The sequence below is a fragment of the Xenopus laevis genome, chromosome 9_10L (genome assembly GCF_017654675.1).
Source record: "Xenopus laevis strain J_2021 chromosome 9_10L, Xenopus_laevis_v10.1, whole genome shotgun sequence".
Classification (NCBI taxonomy): domain Eukaryota; kingdom Metazoa; phylum Chordata; class Amphibia; order Anura; family Pipidae; genus Xenopus; species Xenopus laevis.
The window spans coordinates 77,949,132-77,973,827 of record NC_054387.1 but is presented as its reverse complement, the minus strand read 5'-3'; the positions used below and the strand labels follow the sequence as shown (position 1 = coordinate 77,973,827).

At 38.8% G+C, this 24,696-nt stretch overlaps 1 protein-coding gene across 7 annotated transcripts; it reads left to right on the top strand.

Annotated features, from left to right (window-relative positions):
- Nucleotides 1–5,003: 5,003 nt before the first annotated feature.
- On the top strand, nt 5,004–19,818 carry hnrnpa3.L (heterogeneous nuclear ribonucleoprotein A3 L homeolog). Of its 7 annotated transcripts, XM_041575527.1 has the most exons (16): nt 5,006–5,164; nt 7,059–7,082; nt 8,936–9,058; nt 9,703–9,849; nt 9,936–10,146; nt 10,690–10,779; nt 10,859–10,963; nt 11,055–11,135; nt 11,214–11,351; nt 12,117–12,227; nt 12,309–12,387; nt 12,478–16,362; nt 16,445–16,510; nt 16,896–16,954; nt 18,994–19,158; nt 19,523–19,818. In XM_041575527.1, exons 1-11 carry the CDS (start codon nt 5,144–5,146, stop codon nt 12,368–12,370), a joined length of 1,113 nt encoding a protein of 370 aa, XP_041431461.1. In that variant the 5' UTR covers nt 5,006–5,143; the 3' UTR covers nt 12,371–12,387; nt 12,478–16,362; nt 16,445–16,510; nt 16,896–16,954; nt 18,994–19,158; nt 19,523–19,818.
- The last annotated feature ends 4,878 nt before the right edge of the window (nt 19,819–24,696 follow it).

Below are 24,696 nucleotides of genomic sequence, written 5' to 3'. Positions count from 1 at the left end.
CAGTGCTCCTAACAGCAGAAAACTGCACCGGCCCAGGGTTATACCAGTGAGCACCACGGAGCATCTTCTCTCTTCAAATTTCCTGGGGGGAGACGCATGCGCAGTTGAACGAAATAGCCGCCTTTTTAATTAAAGTTTGCATTTCATTCTACTGTGCATGTGCAGCCACGCAAAGGAAAGAGAAAGACGGAAGAGGATTGATCTATGGTGCCCACTTGTATAATACCGGGCTGGTGCAGTTTTCTGCTGATAGGAGCACTGGCCCGGGGTTTCAGGTAAGCCAATAAATCACTTGAGGTGGCCTAACATTTGGTACCCCCAATTGTACGATGCCTTTCCTTCTCCTTTAAAGGAATAGTTCAGTGTGAAAATAAAAATGGGGTAAATAGATAGGCTGCGCAAAATAAAAAATGTTTCTAATATAGTTAGTTAGCCAATAATGTAATATATAAAGGCTGGAGTGAACAGATGTCTAATAAAACAGCCAGAATCCAACTTCCTGCTTTTCAGCTCTATAACTCTGAGTTAGTCAGCGACTTGAAGGGGGGCCACATGGTACATTTCTGTTCAGTGAGTTTGTAATTGATCCTCAGCATTCAGCTCAGATTCAAAAGCAACAGATACGACCCATGTGGCCCCCCCTCAAGTCTCTGATTGGTTACTGCCTGGTAACCAGGGTAATCAGTCAGTGTAAACCAAGAGAGCTGAAAAGCAAGGAAGTAGTGTTCTGACTGACATGTTATACATCAAATCACTCCCGCCTTTATACATTACATTTTTGGCTAACTAACTATGATAGAAACATTTTTTATTTTGCACAGCCAATCTATTTACCCAGGTTTTATTTTTACACTGAACAATTCCTTTAAGAATGCTTGCATTTCATAAGTCATAAGGTATATTGCGTTTGATCGACTCTTCCAGTAATAATGAGTTTGCTTTTAATTAAGCTGGTGCAAGCTGAAGTGTTTTCTGGAAAAGCTTGGAACAGAGTCAGCGTGTGAGTGAAACAAAGAAGAAATGAGACAAATGTAATTGGAATAAATCTACCTCAAGACGAAGCATCTGTCCACATTACAGGATACTGAATGAGGATATTTTCATTTTCTAGGGTTTCTTGGGTAGAAAAAAATTCAGAACTGGTTAGAGAAAGAGATATAAAGCTAAATACATATGGGTGGAACACATTAAACTCCACTGAATAGTCAAATGCATGTTCAGCAACCAACATGTTCACACCCTAAAACTGGCCATACAAATACAAATGTTGTTAGATACAAAGTTTTGTACAACTTTAGAAGCTTGTCTAAGGAAAACATGGAAAAGACATCCACATACCATGGATATTGCTTATTTTTGTCTCAGATAAAGAATAATACACAAAATCCAGTCTGAAGACAAAACAACCAATCTTATGGTCATTACTCTATTGAACAATCATATTTCTACTTGTGTGGCAAGCTTTAGTCTAACATGAGACAAGGCTACAAGCTTTTAGCAGCTGCTTTGTATTTCATGCAAATCACATTCTAGCAGGATTCAATAGCAGATCCACTGTGGCTTCAAAACCAATTACAAATAAAATATTACTGGTATCTCAGAATTATTGCTCAATAAATTACAAATATTTAGCACAATTGCCATAGTGTGTGCCATCTGATTTTCTACATTACATGGATTACTGGATCTGAGGTTTGCAGCAAGGTTTCCAGATTGAGCACCACAGGAATATATATACAGAATTTTGAAATATTATTCGTTGGACATTCTATCTAAGTGATGCAAGTTATAACTCTAGCATAGACAACTAATTTCGCAGAACATAGAAAGATTTGCACTCTACAACCCAAGCATCATTCTGTGTGCAAAGCTTTTAAGTTGTGTGCAAAAATGAGATTTCTGGTGTACACTGAGTTCCAAATGCAATAAGCTGCAGAGCACGTAAATACGCATTCGTCCTTACATTGTATCATAATTAGCTAGCAGACTATTTGCCCCTTTACAGTTTGGGCAGTGGCATAACTTTACTTTTGTGAGCCCACATTAAAAAATAATCTTTGCCTGCAAAACTGGACAGCCAGGCAAGCAAATTCCAAGTGTGAGTAGCAAAGCGTATAACTTTTTGAGAATTAGTACGTACTACTCACTAAAAAGATTGCACGCTACCAAGAGCACACCATTATCTGCAGTGTCCCATTAGATTAAATACAGTGGGATATTCATTCAGCCTCTGAATGAATATCCCACTGTATTTAATCTAACTTTAGAAACCAGAGCTATCAACTAAGTCTTATCATCTCTGCAGTTTTAGTATTGTAATATTTGTTTGTTTTTGAATTAAGGACTCATTTATGAGACCAAACATGTATTGTGGTGCCACATCATTTTCTTTGATTGTCATATCAGTGTATTTTGTCTCTGAATTGGAGCAAGTATTCTGAAAAAGAGCCTTGTTTTGTTATTCTGAAGTCCTGTACTAAAAAAGGAACATTAACATAAGTTCTCACTGGGATATGGATAAACTGAATTAAGTAGCAATACAAGCCTTGAAAAAAACACACAGGGTGCCCATTTGTTCCTTTATCTATAATTGTGTTAATGAAATACAAATGCTATCAATATGATATTCGAGAATAACCTTGTGTGATGTGCATGAGGCAAAAAGGCTCCAAATCAAATTATAGAACATTGGGTATTTTTTATTCCACTGGATGGGCTTAAATCTTTTTTTGTATATCTCTTCCATTAAAGGGAACTTTACATTTTAGCACACCAAAATATTTTTAAAAAAAATCCATATTTTCATATTTTTTGCCATTATAAAACACTAATTTGAAAATCTCTCTTGAAAACTCTTCCTTTATAACCAGGGGAATTTTTTCCGTGCTACCTTTATTCCTTTTAGGAAAAAAAAAACCTCTCTTTTTTGCAGCCTTTTGAACAGCTCGTCATTAGGGGCTTCTCAGTGGCCTGGTAATTCGTTTTAACCAACTCTTTGGGTGACAGGACGTACTAAAGTGGAACTGGCTTCATATACTTGTTTAGTGACAGAAATTGCAGAAACCATAGATATTTATTTATTAAAACAAAAGGCAAAATGTATGTTCAACACAAGCCCTGTCTTTTAGGCCATAGTCGCACACAACGAATCCCCCACTTCTCTCCGCCTGCATTTAGTTATCAGGCAGAGAGAATAAGCTCCCTAATAGCTGTACTGACAAGCACTGATTCAGCCTGAGTGCAAATACACGGAGATCGGCCTGCTTTTGAGTTTTTCAGGCCAATCCCCACTTTGTGTAGCTGCACTCAGGCCGAATCTATATTATAACAAAAATATTATTATAACAAAATTGGTAATTGTTGCCTTGATTTCTCGCCATTTCTTTATAAGCAAGGTAATTTATTTAATGCTTTATAGACAGGTCCTAAAAAAAAGACAAATTAACAACTTGCTTGAGGTGGTGTTTGCAGCATAAAACGGCATTTTAGCACACCATGGAGTTTTATATAAATGACTAGTCAATGATTATTCACCATTGGGTTGTCACATGGTCAGTATTGTTGCAGGAATAATACCATATGCAAATAATATTACTAGGAAATAAAAATACAGGTTTGGGACCTGTTATCCGGAAACCGTTATTCAGAAAGCTCCAAATTACGGAAAGGCCATCTTGCATAGAGTCCATTTTATCCAAATTTTTAAAAACGATTCCCTTTTTCACTGTAGTGATAAAACAGTACCTTGTACTTGATCCCAACTAAGATATAATTAATCCTTATCGGAAACAAAACCAAGCCTATTGGGTTTATTTAATGTGTACATGATTTTCTAGTAGACTTACGGTATGAAGATGAAAATTACGGAAAGATACGTTATCTGGAAAACCCCAGGTCCTGAGCATTCTGGATAGCAGGTCCTATACCTGTACTAAGGCTAGTGTTTCTCTTGCAGGGGGGCACCTCAGACCCTGAGTATGATGCCGACCTGCATTAGTTGATTCGTTTTTTTGCATCAGAGTGGGTTGAGGGAGCGCCACATTGATATTTCAGTCTGCACTAGAAGAGCCAAAATTATTTTTGGTGCTCCTGGTAACTTGCAGGTAGCTGTAAGTTTCTCAACTTGCTTCATGGCAGCAGCATCCTTGAAACTGTGTCAATCAGATTATATCCCTATAGGCAGGACAGGGCATAAAGGAGGTTACTGCAAAATGTTCTCCTCCTGTTATTGTTTAGTTGGACTCTCGGAGGATATTCTAGCATCTTCTTCTGACCAAAAATGTCTTCAATCCATGAGCTTATTTTCACTACATTTATACATAACATACATGATACAATCATTGACGTTTCAAATAATGTTATTACATTTTCATTACAATAACATCCGGTGCAGTGTGACAGCCACAGACCATTCCTCCCAACTGTCCTGTTTTTAGAGGATCAGTCCCTCTTTTGACAGCTCAACCCGCAGTCCCTCATTTGTACTGTAAAGTCAAGTTTTTCTCTGCACTGAACAGCCAAAAAAAGAAACAGTGTTTCTAACTTAATTGGCTTTTGGCAGAAAGCCCAGAACAGCCAGAGCTGCAGATAAGATACTTTTGTAACAATTTTGAGATAAGTAATTAAGTAATTGTAACAAGACAAGATAACAGGTCCCTTGGGAAATGTTAGACTCACAGCTTAAAGGGACAATTCGCCGTCATTAGCAAAACTGTAATAACTAAAAAAAAAAACACAGATATATGTTCAAACTTTCACAACCTGCCAAATTTTGTAAAACGAACATGGTAATTAGGGCGTCTGGCTACAACAATGGGCGTGGTCAGAAATGTTTGACGTGCTATGTGCAGCAACTTTTTTGTCATTCTTTTTATTTACAAAATGTTGGGAGGTATGCGCAGACCACCATTGCTTGTTGTTCAAACATCACATGTTTGCATCGCGCGTCAGCATCACCCTCCATTTAAAATGGCGCCTCTGCTCCACACATAAATAAGTTCCTTGCCTTGATTGGGCGTGGTCAGACAAAGGAAGGGTGGGGGCGAAGTGCGCCCACACGGACGTCTATTTGCGTGCTCGCTTTTGCCCTTTTTCTTCCCTCTCGACAGGAGAAGCACCAGCCTTAGCGTGAGAGCGGAGTGATATGCCGCGTGGCGGAATGGATGTAAGTATCGTAGCACCGAAGCGAACTATTATTGATTGTGTTTGGTGCAGCTGGGTAGCAGATTATACTGTGAGGGAAAGAGGGTTATTTTGCAGAGACAAAACAATGGCCGACCTGACGCTCAAAGAGAAGTGCGCGAAGGGGGTATGTGTTACATAAAACAATATGTCATCTTAGAGTGGCGCGTAGAAAACGAGGCCCTGAACATGAGACGATATGCCCCGCCCCCATCTCTTGTCACTGGTTCCTGGGCCTGCAAATGGGCGCCAGTAGGAAGCCTGGAGGGGAGAAAAAAATGGGAGCCATTTGCCTCCTATCTATAGGCGGCCATTGTGACGCGAGCGGCTTTAAAACCTGGCAGCCTCTACAGTGCTGTTATTAGGGGCATTTGCAGAGGTCACTTAGAAGTGGTTACTAAGGTCACAAGTGTATTCCAGTATTTATGACCTAGTGTTGGATATGGTTGTGTAAGGGAGGCCCAGGCCTGCTGAATGAGGTACAATAAGGCTGTAGATCCCATATTTCTGTGTATTCATTCCCTCCACAAGTGGCAGCGGTCTGTGGCTCTATTGTTCTTCTATCCATCTCTCATTCTCTTCGTAACCAGCCGCCATGTTTGACTGCTCACTCACACAACCATTCCTGTTACACTTAAAGGAGACATATTGTGTAAAAAAAAAAAAGAATGTACCAGTGCATTATACTCATTAAATATAGAATTGTGCTTTAAAAAGTAGCGTTTCAGGCTGATTTATTGAATATTTATGCAAAAACCCTAATAATCCCTCCCTTCTCTTCCACTTCCTGTTCCCTGAATTCCCAGGCTGTGCAGGGGAGCCGGTGGCTCTCAGCTCACTGTATGACAGGAACCAATCAGCAGCAAGCAGGACCTGATTGGGAACTGGAGCCTGTTTGTGCTTGTGTGACTGCAGAGCTGTGATTGGCTGTGCCTCTCCTACTGTGCTTCTGGCAGGGACCGTTACGACACGCCCACCCCTCAATTTAAACACAGACAGGGACCAGAGAACATCTATAGGGAGTTCCAATAAAGGGGCTATTTTTAAATATATTCATTTTTAGCACCATGTAAAAGCAACACCATATACAACTTACAATTGCCTACAAAATTAGGGTTTTTTCATTTGTCCTATGTCTCCTTTAACATTTCCACATCAGTCTTGAAATGCAACTAGCTACTAAGGGGCAGATTTATTAAAGGTCGAGGTGAATTTTCAAATTTCAAGCTATTTTTTGTGTACTTCGACTAGGGAATAGTCCAAATTCGATTCGAATTTGAAAAGAATGCAAAAGTTCGAATATCGACATTTATCATGTACTGTTGCTTTAAAAATTCGACTTCGACCATTCGCCTTCTAAAACCTGACGAATTGCTGTTTTAGCCTATGGGGGACCTCCTAGAACCTATATGGAGTCAATTGGTGGACTTTAAAAAAAAAAATCGAAGTTTTTTTTTTTTTTTTTGGGAAAAACTTCTAATCGAATGCGCTATTCCTTTGATTCGTACAATTCGAATCCGGCCGAATACGGACCTATTCAACCCAAATAACCTTTGACTTGATTTCGGTTGGTCTTTTTGAATTTGAATTTCGACCATTGATAAATATGCCCCTAAATGTTAATGGGGGGCCTAAATCAGAGTGGTCCTACCAGATGTTGAGCTACAGCTCATTGCATGCTGGGGATTGCGGTTCGTTACCTGGTGTTATGAACTGCTGTACTGACACCTAAAGGTTGATGGGAATCTGCATTGAAAGGTAGAATTTATAGCTGAAAATAAAATATTTGCTCACTGTATTTATCACTTGATAAAGTAAAACTATTGCTCTATTCTTATTTAGACTTGACTTGTAATGAGACTTTATTCATATTTTAGGACCATTGGCCTTCTGATGACCAGGTATTTATTTTATTTTATTTGGGGGGGGTGCTTTTGGCTTACAATATTACTGCTACACTATCTGCAGATTTATTGTAACCATTCCTGAGGCTTTATACAGTTATAAATGCAGACTTTGTGATTTTCTTCATATTTTGGGCAATAACTTTTTATATAGTGCCAAGACATTCGAACATATGTACAAGACGTTAGAACAAATATATATATATATATATATATATATATATATATATATATATATATATATATATATATATATATATATATATATATATATATATATATATATATATATATATATATATATATATATATATATATATATATATATATATATACATATATATACACTTTACCAATAAAGTTACTTTTGTATCTTGTTAGGAGTCAATAGGTGTAGGGACCTGTTCACCAGAGCTTATAGTCTAAGGCCGTGATCCCCCAACCAGTGGCTCGTGAGCAACGTGTTGCTCTCCAACCCATTGAATGTTGCTCTCAGTGGCCTCCAAGCAGGCGCTTAATTTTGAATTCTTGGCTTAAAAGGAAGCTTTAGTTGTATAAAAACCTTTGGAATTGCCAAACCATGTGTATTGCCTCCTGTTGGCTGCAAGTCAAGATAGAAGCTACCAGTGTCCAATCACTGCCCTTATTTGGAAGCCCCATACACTTTTTGCATGCTCAACATTATTTTACACTTGAACTTGGCTCACAGGTAAAAAGGTTGGGGACCCCTTGTCTAAGGAGAGAAGCAAGAAAGCAAGACATATGGTATTGATAACCAGTATAGTTGTAGCATTCTTGATGGTTGGAATAGCAAGGGTATTGTGAAAGATGGAAACCAGTAGCTAGTGAATGGAGAGTAACTCCTGCAAAATACCAACTTTTAGTGTTGCTTGGCACAGCATTCAGAAATGTTTGATGGAAAATTTAAACTATGTAAATATGGAATATCGCTCTGTGGGGAAATATCATCCACATTGTGGACACTCCATGAAAATCAAGAATTTGCTCCATTAACGTGATTCTTGACGGGGGCAAGTGCCAAGAATGAAATATTCAAGCTGTTTACAGTATGAGGAATTAAAGTCAGACTTGTATTACTAGTTAAATAGTTTGCTAACATATTTTAGTTGCAGTAATGTCAGTCATCAGAGCTAAGTGAAACCAATGGGGTGTTGTAATGTTCTTTACATGGGTGGCCTGTTGGCTCTATTGTGTTGTACAGGGTATTTATAACTACAATCCTAGTCCTTTTCACATGCTATTTCTTAATCGTGGCATTAGACATCTTAAAGGGCACCTTTTAAGTAAAAATGTTATCCCCAACCAATCGAGCCCACATTCCAGTTGGGAATAACAGTAGTTGGTTTTTTTTTTTTTTAAAATGCCCCCCCATCAGCGCTAGGCTACCCGCACTGGGAGGGAGCTCCTGGTGAGAGCAGCCGTGTCCAGTCACTCACATGCGCATAATGAAAAGCTGCCCTGAATTGCTCATGAGTGTGCGCATACGAGTGATACAACATGGCTGCTCTCACTGGGAGCCGCTTCCCAGTGCAGGTAGCCTGATACAGGGCATTTTTTTTTTTTTTTTTTTTATAAACTACTGTTATCCCCAACCGGAATGCGGAATCTATTAGCCCATGCCTTAGGTTGGGGATAAAAATTTTACCCAACAGGTCCCCTTTAAATGCTGTTCTTTCATGACTGCACATAGCTTTCTAAGGGGATTTTATTGAAATTTTGTATGAGTACTCTGAATATATCCATGTATTTTTCCAGGTTTGCCAGATATTTTACAGGACCATTGCGTTAAAAGAAACATTGCTCTTGACTTTTTTCCTTTTCTTGTGTAGGGACATGACCCAAAGGAACCTGAACAGCTAAGAAAGCTGTTTATTGGTGGCCTGAGCTTTGAGACAACAGATGACAGCTTGAGGGAGCATTTTGAACAATGGGGAAAGCTCACAGACTGTGTTGTAAGTTATCTTGATTTTGTCATTCTTACTGTCGTTCTACCAATATTAACAAATTAACATTTGATTACAAGCTCTTGATTGCCAGTAAATAGGTATTTAGTTTGTATTTTGAAGAGCAATGTGTATCTTTGGCCCTCCTTTGAGGAATTGTAGACAAGAATCAAACTGTTCCAACTTCTATTAAAAGTTGTCCATAACATACCTTAATGTTTATTAAATTGGATTATTTTTGACTGATCTATAATTGCTAGTGTTTGAGGATAATTTGTTCTAATAAATATACTTAGTGTGACACCCGACCCCCCCCCCCAAACATATTGTGTGGTACCTCATCCTTAAGTCTAATATCTGTGCGGGTCAAGATTCTATGCTGCCTTTTGTGGTTCAGTATCCTCTTTCAGCATTTCAAATCATAAGTTAATAGTGTATATTACAAGAAATCTGTGCCCTTAACTGACAAATTATGCCTTTGTGCTCTTTGGTTGTTTTTGTGGCTTGTATACTGTAGAATGGTATATATATATATATATATATATAAGTGGTTAACTTCCTTTGAACCAGTTATGCATGACTTTGCAGTCTAGAATTTCAACTTATTAGATTTTGATGTCATTGTGTATTAGTTTAACTTTCTACAATTTTAGGTTATGAGAGATCCACAGACAAAGCGTTCCAGGGGCTTTGGGTTTGTTACTTACTCATGTGTAGAGGAAGTAGATGCTTCTATGTCTGCTAGACCGCACAAAGTTGATGGCCGTGTTGTTGAACCTAAAAGGGCAGTTTCCAGAGAAGTAAGTATTCTGCCTTGAATGTTTTATTATGTATATAGACATTTTAGGAATAGAACATTTTATTTTTTTACATTGTTTCATATTAGGATTCTGCAAGACCTGGTGCACATCTAACAGTAAAGAAGATATTTGTGGGTGGAATTAAAGAAGATACAGAAGAATACCACTTGCGTGACTACTTTGAAAGTTATGGCAAGATTGAAACTATTGAAGTTATGGAAGACCGTCAAAGTGGGAAGAAAAGAGGCTTTGCATTTGTTACTTTCGATGATCATGATACAGTTGACAAAATCGTTGGTAAGTCCTTGCAGGTAGCATCAATGCATGAAAATAATGGCATTTTAAGATGGTATGTGTTTACCTTTTAATTGGAGTATGTTATAGTTAGGACTGTTCTAAGCAACCTGCTAGACCAACCACAAAATTGTATTACTATCGTGTACATCACATTTGAAGTTTATTTCAATGTGAACAACCCCTGCCTTGATCAAAATAAACTGGATGGGACTTTAGCTAACGGATAAAGATGGGAAAAGTGCAAGCTGTATTTAGTCCTGGTAGTGCTTTTTGTGAGAGTTCAGATGTGACTGACTTTTGACTTAGAATGCTACCGTTTTAGAAGATCTAGGTATGCCTTATTGATATTGCTAGCTTTAATTTGCTTTAAATAGTAAGTTTAGTAATCTTCTAGGCATTTGGAAAGACTTCACCATAAAAGTTATCGAAGAGACTATTGTATTGGATGTAAAATGCAATGCATTTGTAGGATGTTTTTGCGTTTGTGTTCCTATGGTAAAAATGCATTTCTCCTTTTTTTTTTTTTTTTTTTTTTTTTTTTAGTTCAGAAATATCACACAATCAATGGGCATAACTGTGAAGTAAAGAAAGCTCTTTCCAAACAAGAGATGCAAACAGCCAGTGCACAAAGAGGTAAGCAGAACCATTTTAAATACACTTGCTGGTTATTTTACATTTTGTTGTAAATGTAACTATATAACTAATTTTCTAGGTCGTGGAGGAGGAGGAAGTAATTTCATGGGCCGCGGCGGAAACTATGGTGGAGGTGATGGTGGAAACTTTGGCCGTGGAGGTGGCGGTGGATTTGGTAACAGAGGTATGTCTCTTACCTACACTGTACTACATAAGGAAACACTTGCGTGCTTATTCAGAAATATTTACTGAATTTTTTTGTTTTTATTCCCCAGGTGGCTATGGAGGAGGTGGAGGCCGAGGGGGAGGAGGCTATGGAGGTGGTGGTGATGGCTACAATGGATTTGGTGGAGATGGTGAGATAACTGTCTTTGTATATTGTTACAGTGTTGCTTATGTGATTTAAGTTACAACTGACATGTTGATTGTTACAGGGGGTAATTATGGAGGTGGACCTGGCTATGGCGGCAGAGGTTATGGAGGTAGTCCAGGCTATGGAAACCAAGGTGGTGGATATGGTGGCGGCGGAGGAGGATATGATGGCTACAACGAAAGCGGAAACTTTGGCGGTGGTATGTATGTGTTCTTCTAGCAGTAGTAATGTGCAATTAAATACTTTGCAGTAATAGTTCTGCTTAAAGGAAAAATTGTGATATACTGAGGCAGACTGCAGATGGGCTTAACCTCTGCGGGCAAAAACATTGCTTAAACCTTAACAATGGAATAAGCCAGCTCTAGATTTAATACCTATTTTGGGCTGTCGCCTCTAGGATGGTTAAGTGCTAATTTGCCACTTTCGATCGAGAAGAAGAAAAGGGATAAGTATGGCTAAATTTAGGTGCAGGCAGTCACTGCAGTTATAGCAGTATCCCTGACCAAATGTTTGAACAGGTTATTGTGCCCTACGTGTCAGTTTCTGAGCTAGATTGTAATAGATAATTATGGGGTGCATCCCCTTTAACTGTATTGAGTAACTTCATTGCAAGTAATTTGTCTTTCTAAAAAACAGCAAGTCTTGTCCATATTGGTTACTGCAATGGTAACTTCAAACCGGTCTTTTGCATAGTGCTTTAAGTTAGCTTTTATCAAAAAGCCATAAAAACACATATAAACTGATCTTGATAACCATCAGTAGAAGCCTGAAATAGCTTGTTGTGGTCCATGCTGTTTTTTGTTTTTAACGCCTTAATATAAGAGGGATTGGAGTGATCCATGTTGCCAGCTTTTTGAACAGGTGTTTGGTTACCACTGAGTGAGGTTACTTACTACAGGCTTGCACATTTGGTGCTATCACCTTTTAAGAGCTGTTATGATTTAGCAACATGTTCTAATTTTAGGAAATTATAATGACTTTGGAAACTATGGAGGACAGCAACAATCAAATTATGGCCCTATGAAAGGTGGCAGCTTCAGTGGAAGGAGCTCTGGTGGCAGTGGTCCCTATGGTGGTATGTACAGTGTACTTTGTTATTACAAAGATTCTTGTTGAACTATTTCACTGTAACATTGCATATTTTGGTTTTTTTTAGGCGGATATGGATCCGGTGGAGGAGGTGGTGGTGGTGGAAGTTATGGGGGCAGAAGATTTTAAGGCTCCCAACAGAAAAGGTATTGTATGTATTGGTGTCTTGTTTGTGCTAAGGAGCCAGTTAATGATTCAGATGAGTAATCCTTCTCTTGTCCTATATCATTCAACAGGCTACAGTTCTTAGCAAGAGAGCGAGGAGTTGTCAGGAAAGCTGCAGGTTACTTTGAGACAGTCGTCCATGCATTAGAGGAACTGTAAAATCTACCACAGGAGCAGCGATGATCCATAGGCAGAAAAGTTACTGCAGCTTAAACAGGAGGCATTTCTTGTTCAGGACTGTCATAGCCTCAGTTTGCTAAAAGTGCAGCTGATAATTAATGCAATGTAGTGATGATTTAGATGTACATTCCTGAGGTCGTATTTTTTTTTTTTTTTCTAGTTGGTCTCCCATATTCCCTCCATTACATCAGGTATAACTGCCCTGTAAATTGTGTTAGTGGTACTAGGAATAAATAAGGACTTTTTAACTTTTAAACTTGTGTAGTTCAGAGTTCTCAATTGTCAGGGCACAAAGCATTGCTCTGCAAAATAAACATCCTTTTTTTTTTTTTTATTCCTAAATAAATAGTGTCAGACTTTCTTATGTATCCCTGCTGTTGGGAGAAATCAAACTGCAATTCAAAGTTATGTAATGCCAGTGTTCAAACAGGCTTTTGTTAATGGTAATATAAGCTGTTGCAAAGATACAAACAGTTTAACCTTACCTTTGCCTACTGCTGAATAGTAATATACTTAATGGGAATCGCATATCAAAACAGGAATATGGGAGCCTTAATTTCAATCATTTTAGGAGACTTTTGTGGGTATCTACCACCACAAACTGACGCTGGTAGAGTAAATCAATTGCCAGTGAGATTATATTGGCTAAGACAAGACATTGTTCCAAGGGATATTTATTTTGTATTTAGAAAGTCATTTTGTGACCTTTTGACATGCTAGTTTGATAGGTTAAAATCTGCAAGCCAGCTAATATGAGACTTTAGTGAGCTCTATATGAATGTTGTACACCTCATTCAATCCATTCAAATTCCATTTGATTTAATAAACTAGATTGAATCCGTAAGCTTGCTTGATTCCTCTAAGAGCTCCATTGTTTGACTTTGTGAATGACCTTTTACTATTTAAAGTAAAAAAAGTCACACTGGAAAGCCCTTCTTGGCATTCCAGATATTTATTCCTTTCCTGTAACGGCTGAAATCACTGCTCAAAACCATTGTCGTGTCTGGCATAGTTTGCAAATCCCACTACATTAGTACAAGCGGAGATGTTGAATAGCCATAAATTCGACGTAAAGATAAGTGTAACATCACATACTCCTGTTGTGTTATTTGACTGGAAAGTCTTGTTTCTGAAGCTAAAAGGGAGTTTACAGAAATATTTGTAAGCATTGGCTATTTCCGCGTCAATTATATGAACTAAACTAGATGTAGAAATGTCAGCATAGGGGTTTGGTGGAATGTTTCCCCCTTTAATAGTAATTGTTGTTTTACCTGACTTTGTAAGGGCGTTGGGTAAAATACTCTGAATCTGTACCCTGTTAACATTGAATTGAAAGCACTCCGTGTAGCTATTGAGTAAAAACATGCCTGTTGGAATTTCCATGCAATAACTGCTGGAGATTTTCTGTTTAACAGATTTAGAGCATTTTTGCACCATGCGTTTAGGTGCAAACATAGCTGTTATAAAGCAATCCTGAATTGGGTACTGGTATAAATTTTCTTCTTTTGCTCAGGCCTAGTGCCCCGTAGCAACCAAAAAGATGTCTGACCAGTAAACACTGCCTATATTCAGTAATGGCCCTGTAGCAATTTTTTCTTAAACCAGCTAATAGTGCACTTTGTTTTAGAATTGTGCATACCATTAAATTCTGTTGCGGTTTGGCAACCTCTCATTTACGTGTTATTGTATGTGGCTCTGTGGCCCTTTTTCATGAGTATCAAATGGTTTTTTTGAGAATCCAGTGGAAATAACATACTTTAAGCAATTTTAAAAGATTAATGTAGTTTCTATTAGACTTTAAATGGTTGTTTAACTTTAAGTTAAAGTGATATTGACACTAAAAACTGTTTTAAAATTTACCTATAGGTCATGTTTCTTGCTGATATTTGTTTTTGTAAATAATTGTTAGTTGAAGTTTCTAAACCTGACTGTTTTGCCAACCTGACTGTGCCATCTCAGCCTGTCAGAGTTTCTAATACTAACGGACTCCTGCTGCATAAATATGGCAGCGCCCTCATAGGGAATCAGATAGGTAATGTAAAAGCTTTGGGCAAATACATTATGGCAAAATTATAAGTAGCATGGAAGGCCAATATTTATATTGGATGTAAAAAAAAAATATACATTCTGGTGTCAGTATCTCTTTAAAGCTGTTGGTGTTCTAGAATGGCCTGTTTTAAACATTTCCTACATTTTTTTTTTTATATAGTTTTTGAAATGATACACCTGCCTCTTTCCAGCTTTTGAATAGGGTTACTTTTTATTATCTTTCCATTCTAGCCTCTCCTATTCAGTCTTTTGTTCAAACCACTAATTGGTTACTAGGGTAAATCGGGACCTAGCAACCAGATGACTGTTGGAATTCCAAACTGGATAGAAATTTCAAATGTAATTGAAAACTATCTGCTGTGCTGGTGGCTCTGAAGTTATTTGAGTATATATATAGCTCCCCTGACTGATTGCAATATTAAATTAAGACCCTTGTTTGAAGAATGCTACACCATAGTCCATACTATTTGCCTGCTACTAAAAATAAATATAGCTTCTGTAGCTCATATAATCTTGATAAATACTGCCTTTTTTTGTTTGTTCTCCTGACCACCACCCGTGAAGGTTTGACTATCCGTTTAGCATAAACCTGTAGATTCTTTGAGGGATGTTATCGCCAGTCATCTTATGGGAACCATACTCCCTGCTATGCTCAATGCTTATCTGATGGACCACAGCCGTGCACTTCTCACCTAAATCTATGAAAAATGGCTGTACTATTCCTTTACATAAATGCTAAAGGTGACTGCAGTTATAACGGCACTTCTCATTTACGGTATATCAAAAGGAAGACATGCTTGACAATGGGGTTTACCCCGAAACGTTGCCCCATCGCAAAATAAACTCAGCAAGGGTTTGTAATCTCAGATTATACATATTATTAACGTCGTTGGTTGTACTGCTCTTCTATATCTCTGGTTTTTAAAGTGGGCCTCGGTCTACTTTTCCAGGTCTTTGTATGTGGTAGCTGACCCCTCAGAATATTTGGTGTAACATTTAAATTTGTGTGAAATAAGGAAAGTTCACACCATAGTCAAATGATTTGTTACAAGTAAATCTGCTGGTTGATATAACAGGCAAAAATAAGCCTTGATCCGGAGCCATCAAAACAAACTGGTTATTTGTCCTCCGCGTTCCCTTTGCTATGGTTTGTGACTTTTAAATAGGCTGCAAGCCTCTGAACCAAGAGCATCTTCTGGCTGGAAAAAAGTTTGCCCGCAGTAATGTTTCAAATCAGGAATTGCAATAAATGTTGTATTTTGCAAGTTACTGGTCAGTATGTGGCTTGTTGGATCACATGAATACCAATATTGCATGTATTTATAAAGACTTCTATAAACATCTGGGTTATAGGGTTTATGGATGAAGTTTGTGTACAGCTCAATGTTAATGATTAAGAAACTTGAGATCTAACCTTTTATAGAAAAGTGGATTTAAATGAGACTTCTCTAGCACAGGACTTCTGCAGCCTTTACTGTATGGACCCAGTCAGCTTTAATAATGGAGTAACAAAGCAGCAACCGCTTCGGGTTCCTGAGAAGTGAAAGCAGCATTTACTTTGCTGATAGTGAGCAGCTTTCTCAAGGCTAGTTACAGCTGAAATAAAGAAGACAGTCTAGCAAGAGTGCAACATCTTTTGGAGTCTACTAGAATGATAGCTACTAAAGGTGTGACCAAAAGCCAATAGGTCTAGCACAGAGACCTATAAGCAAGGGCCCTAAGTATAGGTAAGGAGTGCTTTTATTTCCTAACCAGATGCCTTCCCTAGTTTTAGCTGCAGGATGATATGCATTTCATCTGCTTTTTCAGGTGGTAACAGTGATATGAAGAGTCTTCAAGAAAATCCTTGAGTCTTCATGAAAATCCTTCAACTGGGTAAGGCATTGACAATGTTTGAGTATAGATCATAATGCAGGTAGTTACGTACTTATCAACAGGGGTAAGCAAACTCATGGCGATGTGTGTATGTGAAGCGACACAGATATTGGGTGAAATCGTGGCTAAAGTATTGAGATAATCTGGCATGTGCTTGGCTCTATAGTGCTGGATTATTGTAAATGTGGCATTTGATGCATTTCCATGGCATTAACTTTCTACTGTTAGAAGTGTGTATACTTTGCCATAGGCATCATGTGTTAGGGAAGCAATTGTGAGTGGCAAGTTCAAAGAAAAGGTGTAGATTTAACAGCTTGGCTCTTTAATCATGTATTGAAATATTCATACTATATATTTATAAAGTATGCAAATTTTAATTCTGTAGATTTCCCATGGAAAGGCACTTGCATAGATGCATAACTTCCTCTGGGTTTTCTGTCTAAGGTATGTAACTTTACCTACTTCACCCTCCGCCCCCCACAATGAAAGTACATTTAGAATAGCAAAGGCTGAACAACTTGTTCTGTAATCCGTTTTGTAAGTAAATACCATAGCATTTTAAAGTGCACATAGCGACCATTTCCCAGGCGTACATAGTTAAATCGTGTTGAAGAAACACAGTCCAAGTTCAACCCCTCCAAATGAAAAACCAAATCATACACACCCCTCCATACCTTCACATCAATTCTATATACCCATATCTATACTAACTAGAGTTTTTAGTATCACAATAGCCTTTGATATTATGTCTGTCCAATAAATCATCCAAGCCATTCTTAAAGGCATTAACTGAATCAGCCATCACAACATCACCCGGCAGTGCATTCCACAACCTCACTGTCCTGACTGTAAAGAACCACTTACGTTGCTTCAAATGAAAGTTGTTTTCTTCTAGTCTAAAGGGGTGGCCTCTGGTACGGTGATCCACTTTATGGGTAAAAATGTCCCCTGCTATTTGTCTATAATGTCCTCTAATGTACTTGTAAAGTGTAATCATGTCCCCTCGCAAGCGCCTTTTTTCCAGAGAAAACAACCCCAACCTTGACAGTCTCCCCTCATAATTTAAGTCTTCCATCCCTCTAACCAATTTAGTTACACGTCTCTGCACTCTCTCCAGCTCCTTTATATCCCTCTTAAGGACTGGAGTCCAAAACTGCACTGCATACTCCAGATGAGGCCTTACCAGGGACCTATAAAGAGGCATAATTATGTTTTCATCCCTTGAGTTAATGCCCTTTTTTATGCAAGACAGAACTGTATTTGCTTTAGTAGCCACAGAATGACACTGCCCAGAATTAGACAACGTGTTATCTACAAACACTCCTAGATCCTTCTCATTTAAGAAAACTCCCAACACACTGCCATTTAGTGTATAACTTGCATTTATATTATTTTTGCCAAAGTGCATAACCTTGCATTTATCAACATTGAACCTCATTTTCCAGTTTGTTGCCCAGTTTTCCAGTTTAGACAAATCACTCTGCAAAGTGGCAGCATCCTGCATGGAACCTATAGTTCTGCACAATTTAGTATCATCTGCAAAAATAGAAACAGTACTTTCAATGCCCACCTCCAGGTCATTAATAAACAAGTTGAAAAGCAAGGGACCTAGTACAGAGCCCTGCGGTACTCCACTAACAACACTGGTCCAATTAGAAAATGTTCCATTTACCACCACTCTTTGTAGTCTATCTTTTAGCCAGTTCTCTATCCAGGTACAAATACTATGTTCCAGGCCAACATTCCTTAATTTAACCAGTAATCTTTTGTGTGGCACTGTATCAAATGCTTTAGCAAAGTCTAAGTAAATCACATCCACTGTCATCCCAGAATCGAGGTCTCTACTTACATTCTCATAAAAAGAAATTAAGTTAGTCTGGCAACATTTGCAAAATGAGGCTCAACTAAGTATTGCTGTAATATCTCTGTTGGGGTGCCCACATTTATGCACCTGTCTAATTTTGTTATGATGCATATTGCATGTTTTCTGTTAATCCAATAAACTTTGTCCCTGCTGAAATACTACTGCTTCCATAAGGCATGTTATATATTAAAAGGAAGTTGCTACTTTGAAAGCAAACTCCAAATAATTAAGAGGGGTCCCCAGACTTTTTCATGAGACTGTATTTGGGCCACTGGAAGGGGGCCCAGATACATTTCTTGTATACAGTCATTTCTGAGGTGAATTCCCAACTCTGTGGCCCATTGACTCTTGAAAGTACCTCTACATCCAGTCTAAAGTCCTAGTGTATCAATGATTGGCATGTATTCAAAGTTCCCTCTTATTTTGCTTAAAACATAAAAAATGTGTAACGTGATTGGACATGTGGTGTCCCCCACCACTGGACTCCTCCACAAGGCTCCTTTAAGAAGAGAATACACTGCATCCACATCCTGCCAATTGCGCCAAAACACAATAGTTCTTCGTTTCCAATGACACACAACCAACCTTGCAAGTCTTGAGTATTTTTTTCTTCTTCCAGAAATTGGATCAACACCAGTGTGGCTGAGTATGACAAAATTGATTGAATAGTGGGCACCCACCCTGCACATGATCTCTTTACCCTCTTGCCGTCCGGTAAAAGATACTGCAGTTTTCGAGCGCTGACTTCCAGGATGCGAAGCAGTCTATTTCCACAAGCCATCAGGTATCTCAACACCCAAGGACTGAACTGAATATATTCATAAGGAACTGAAATGTCCACTTTGCCCAGCATGACCTTGTACTAGAGTTGTTGTATAGCACCGGGGGCTTCTGGAGGAACGCCATTTCGTTTCTATGTACTGTATTTACTGTATATGGCTGAAATGACAAAATTGACTTGACTTGACTTGAACTAAGGGATATCGCATGTGGCCCTGACTATAAGGGCTGCTCATCATTCCACTCAGAATCCTATTCCAGATTAGCTGCCAATCATCCAACTTTACTAGGTTTCACTTCTAGCTTCTGTGAGGGCAGCACACAAAGAAACCTATTTTGTACTGTAATTTTTTTTTTTTTGTTGCTAGGATCAGGTTATTCTTCATTACAAACTGGAATGTAACTTAAGGTGAGGCCCAGAGGGAAATCTGTGGATTCTAGCAAATGCCAGAGGGCTGCTTGAAGATGCCGACAGTAATTATTGGTCGTGTGGGTTGAGCTGCATCTCTTGAGAGGTCCTTGTGGTTAAATCAAATCTAATAAAGTGTCAAACTACATAAATGTTTGTGTAAAACTTAATTCTGTAAATACAGACGTTGTTGTGTACAAGGTGTATTCTGAACTACCAAGTTGATTTGATTCAATAAACTTTCTTGGAAATGTGTCCTGTGTGCCTGCATTTAGGCAAAAAAAGAAGTGCATTACACATTTATTTCTGCTGCTTCATGTGTACCACTAAGTCAATGTGTTCAATTCAAGGCATTAAGTGCTGCCTGAAAGGGTTCCACTGCTGTTCTACTGGAGGGTGTCGTTCTGTGGGATGGGGAGATGCCTCTAAGAAGTCTACAATGTTGGCTTCAAGGACAAGTGCTCGCTTGTCTAAATTGTGGGGACTAGCCACCAATGCACAAAGACTAGCCAGGGCCAGCCAGCGGTGCTTGAAGCGTCTGTAAGGCCAGTCTGGGCCGATAATTTGAGTCGAGGGTTTTGAACCAGGTATGGGGAAGTGTGACTTTAACTTTAATGCTTTATGATGTTAAAAGTATATTTACTGTTGATAAGAAATCCAGGATAAAAGGAATGATCCAAGTCTGAAGGGCCTCTTCCACACCCACCTTAAAAGGTGGGGTGAACTTGAATTCTTAAAAATTGAAAATTCAATTTGTTTTTACTTAAGAGGGTCAGGTTTTATTCTTAGCAAAACGAATGTTTGAATATTGATCGTTCATTTCAATAAAAATCTAAAACTAACCATTAAGCTGAAAATTGTAGGATGTAGGGCTAAACTCCACAAGCGCTTTTGTAGGATGGTGTCCGATCTACAAACCGCATCCTACAAGCCGGATGTCTCGTGTGTTAAAATATGATGGGACTGATACAAAAATCAGATGCATGTAGTAATTACACAACTACAAATAGGCTAGAGGGGGTTTGTATATCTTAATTAAAGGGGAACTATCGCGGGAATGAAAACAAAACAAACAATTAAAAATTCTGTACAGTTTCTGAAATCAAACTTTTGTCTGTAATAATAAAACAGTTGCTTGTACTTGATCTCAACTAAGATATAATTAATCCTTATTGGAAGCAAAACCAGCCTATTGGGTTTATTTCATGTTTACATGATTTTCTAGTAGACTTATAGTACAAAGGTCCAAATTACGGAAAGATCCATTATCTGGAAAATTCCAGGTCCTGAGCATTCTAGATAACAGGCCCCATGCCTGTACTGGAATCCGTTATTTGAATGAGCTTGAATACATCTGCTAGAAAAGGAAGTCCCCCCCCCCCATAAGATATATTGGATCTGTCAATGACTATCTGATACCCAACTGCTGCAAGAAGACAGAATGAAGAGAAACAGATGCTGAGCTAGGGAAGATAAACTTAATTATTTTGGAAATAATGCAGAATGTTTAATTGTATTTAGTTTCTTTTCCTTTTCGCCATCGTTCCCCTTTAATATACTGTAACTAATTTACCAATATTCCTATAGAGTTTGGAGTTAAATGGGTCTTGCTGGCAAGTATTCCTATATCTGACCTTGTTGTACATCATTTGAGTGTCTCCCATGCTTTACACAACACATCTGATTCAGTAATACTAGTGCTGGCATATACAGTAGGGTTATTTTGATTGCTGCTGTTTTCTGCTGAAGAGCAACAATAGCAAAACTACCCATGTTATAGGCCTTATGCCAGACAAGCCAAGGAAACAAAAGAATATGCTGAAAAGCCATAAACACGTGTAAATAATAATATAAAGTATACTTTCCTCTTATGTTTTATTGTTCCTATATGGGCCAGTATTCATGCCTGTACAGGCAGAATCCTATGACTTGAAGGTGTTGAAGAATTATTATGTGATGTTTAACTTCAGATTTCGTGCATTATTAAATCTTTCAGCAGTTTTTAATAAAAAAAAATAAAATAAAAAAAAACATGAGCTTTTCCTGATTAAATCCAAGCTAGGAGCACTTATTGTGGCTATAGAAACTGTGAAATAAATTCCATGAATTGATGCTAATGCTGAGCTATCCTCTGTAGCACCACAACTTTAATGCTTTAGGATGCTAAAGTATATTTACTGTAGATGAGATATCTCTGATGAAAGGAATGATCCAAGCTCGAAGGGCCTCTTCTAGACCCGTCTTGAACACGTAACAGGACAAATGAAAATTCAATATGTTTTGACTTAAGCTGGTCAGATTTTTCTTTTGCACAACAAACGCTTATGAATATTGATCGTTTATTTCAATGAAACAATCTAAAACGAACCATTTTTTATTTCCTGGCTTTTAAGCAACTTTTTATTGCATAGAAACCAGGTTTTCTGCCAAAGAGAGCCTCGTGTAGCCTGCTGGTCCACACAGGGCTACCATACAGGCAATCACAGTAGTGATGTGCGGGTCGGGATTGACCCGCCACCTGCCCTCCGCTCGAGCCCAACTTCCGGGTTTCTTTTATAGAGCCGCGCTAATCCGCCGATGGCGGTACAAAAGGGGCGGGTCGAGCAGGTGCACGTCTATAAAAGTTCAACTCGGAAGTTGGATGGCACCATATGTAAGGTCGGAAAGGGGGGTGTGAGGCCGGCCCTAACCCACGGGACCCGCTGGTTTTGGCCAGGCCCGCACATCACTAAATCACAGCACTTAATTGGCACCCAAGGAACTTTTTCATGCTTGTGTTACGTCCCAACTTGTAATACATGCAAAAATAATATAGTCATCCAACAAAGAAAGGTTTCTTATGAAACTTTAGGTGCAGATCCCACCCACCAGACACAAGTGAAGTACAGACCCTTTTTTTTTTGTATTTCTGTTTATCATTCTCCCAGCTTGAATTTGAGTCAACTCCCTGTTGCAACAATGTTCAGGCAGCCAATGAGACGTCATCACTGCATCTGACTAGACAAAGACACTGGGCTGGCAATCCTGCACTTGCCCAGAGTACTGCACATATAGTATGCCATGCCAAGGTGCATCGGGTGAGGTGTACATAAGCTCATGATGATATATTGAAGGTTCTTTGTGCTTTTTGATACTGCTGAAAGGCTGGAAAGTGATATCCATCATGAACATGCTTCCAGATTTACTTTTTTACATTTCATGTCCTGTAGCTTAAAGTCCTATTGTATTTTAATGGGCAAGCTATTTCTTTCCTGAAACTGTAAAATGTTTTCACATACCGCTGAAGCTGTAGGGCTAGACACACTTAATACATTTATTACTAACAATCATAGTGTAAGCAAAAAAAATGATTTTGTGCACACATTTTAAATTTGTGTGCTCAGTTTTTAAAAACTGTGTGCTCAGGTCAGAATTAATATAACATTGTGTGTTTTCGCCAATTTGTTGTGTGCACTGGCCTCAAAATTTGTACACACCTTAGAGGGAACATAGGTTGGGGGGCTGCACCTTTGTCTCCATAGAACACACTTTACACACGCCAGACCCTACCAAACTAGTATCACAATTGAACCGCATGGTTCCCTGTATGGGCCCTAAACCTTTTGAGAGGCCAAAATCCGCTGGCTTGTTGACAACTGACAACTGCTATGATATTTTGATCTCTACCAGAGACCTCCTGATTCAGAATAAGATAATGCATCAATTGTACATCTCCCCAACAAGGCTCCATGCTATAGGCAGGAGACCAGACAACTCCTATCCCAGATGTAATAAAGTCAGCCACATTCTACTCCACTGTCTTCTAGGGGTAGTTGACAACCTCTTAATGAGCAGATGTACGAGGAATAGATATAGGTACTTATTATTCTACGCAAGTAAAAACACTGCCATGCACTGGATTGCTCCTCACCAGTAAAAAAACATGGATACAACTTGTCAATCCCCTCATAAAAATTACTTCCAAGGCAAGGGACACCCAGGAGAAATTCGATAAATTGTGGGCCCGTGGTGTAAAGCGGGACTGGTATAATTCACTATACTATTATGTGTACTCTAGCACAGATATCTATACCAAATGCTTATCTCGCTATTGGTTCCAATGCTGTATACCTTGTTCTAGCAATGTAGCAACTTTCTTATCTCTTTAAGATTTACTCCTGGCTTGGCATCATTTTGTTTATTAAAACTAATTAAAAACTTACCTATATAAAAAAAAACAATTAAGGAGAACTAGAGGCACATTTATAATTCAGAGCACTCTAAGAGACTTCCCTCACACATCATTACAAATCCCCAGTTCTAGTTTCAATTTTGCATGCTCTTGGTCAGCGTTCACTTGGAAGAGAACATGAAGTGGCACTTGATTCTGTGGGAGTTAAGGTGGCCATACACGGGCAGATAAAGCTGCCGATATCGGTCGTTTGGACCGATTTGACAGCTTATCTGCCCGTGTATGGGGGCTTACGACGGGTCTTCCCGATCGATATCTGGCCACGATATCGATCGGGAAGGTTGGATTTTTAACCGACCGACCCGTCGGAGCCCCTTGGCGTATCGTAATTCGATCGTTTGGCCATACGGCCGAACGTTCGAATTACCCCCGATATAGCCATGCCGTTAGTGGCATATCGGGGAAAGATCCGCTCGTTTGGCGACATCTTTGAGTCTATGGCCACCTTTAGGATGGGCAAACTCTATAATATGCACTGGTTCAGTGAGGACACCAAACAAACCAATATATATATTCAATTTGGCCAAAGTGGAATCCTCCAACCTGCCCTTTGGGCTAATGTGTGGATTTTCATAGGGGCCTGTGAAGACCCATGAAGAGAGGACATCATCAATGTACTGACATGGTAGGCCTGGGCTACACGTATAATGATGTCACCTGCCATGGTCCTGTCAAGCTAAAGGTAGCCATACACGGCTGAGTAAAGCTGTCAACTAAATCAGTTTGTATCCCAGTAGGTCCAGTTTTCCTGTCGGGGTGTGGACTGCGCATTGATGACCGATTTAGCCAGTGTATGGCAACCTATAGTCTCTACGATTAATTGACAAACATACTGTACTATAATATGAATAATACTTCTACCCATTACTGTACGTCTTTACACCTTTTAAATATTACATGTT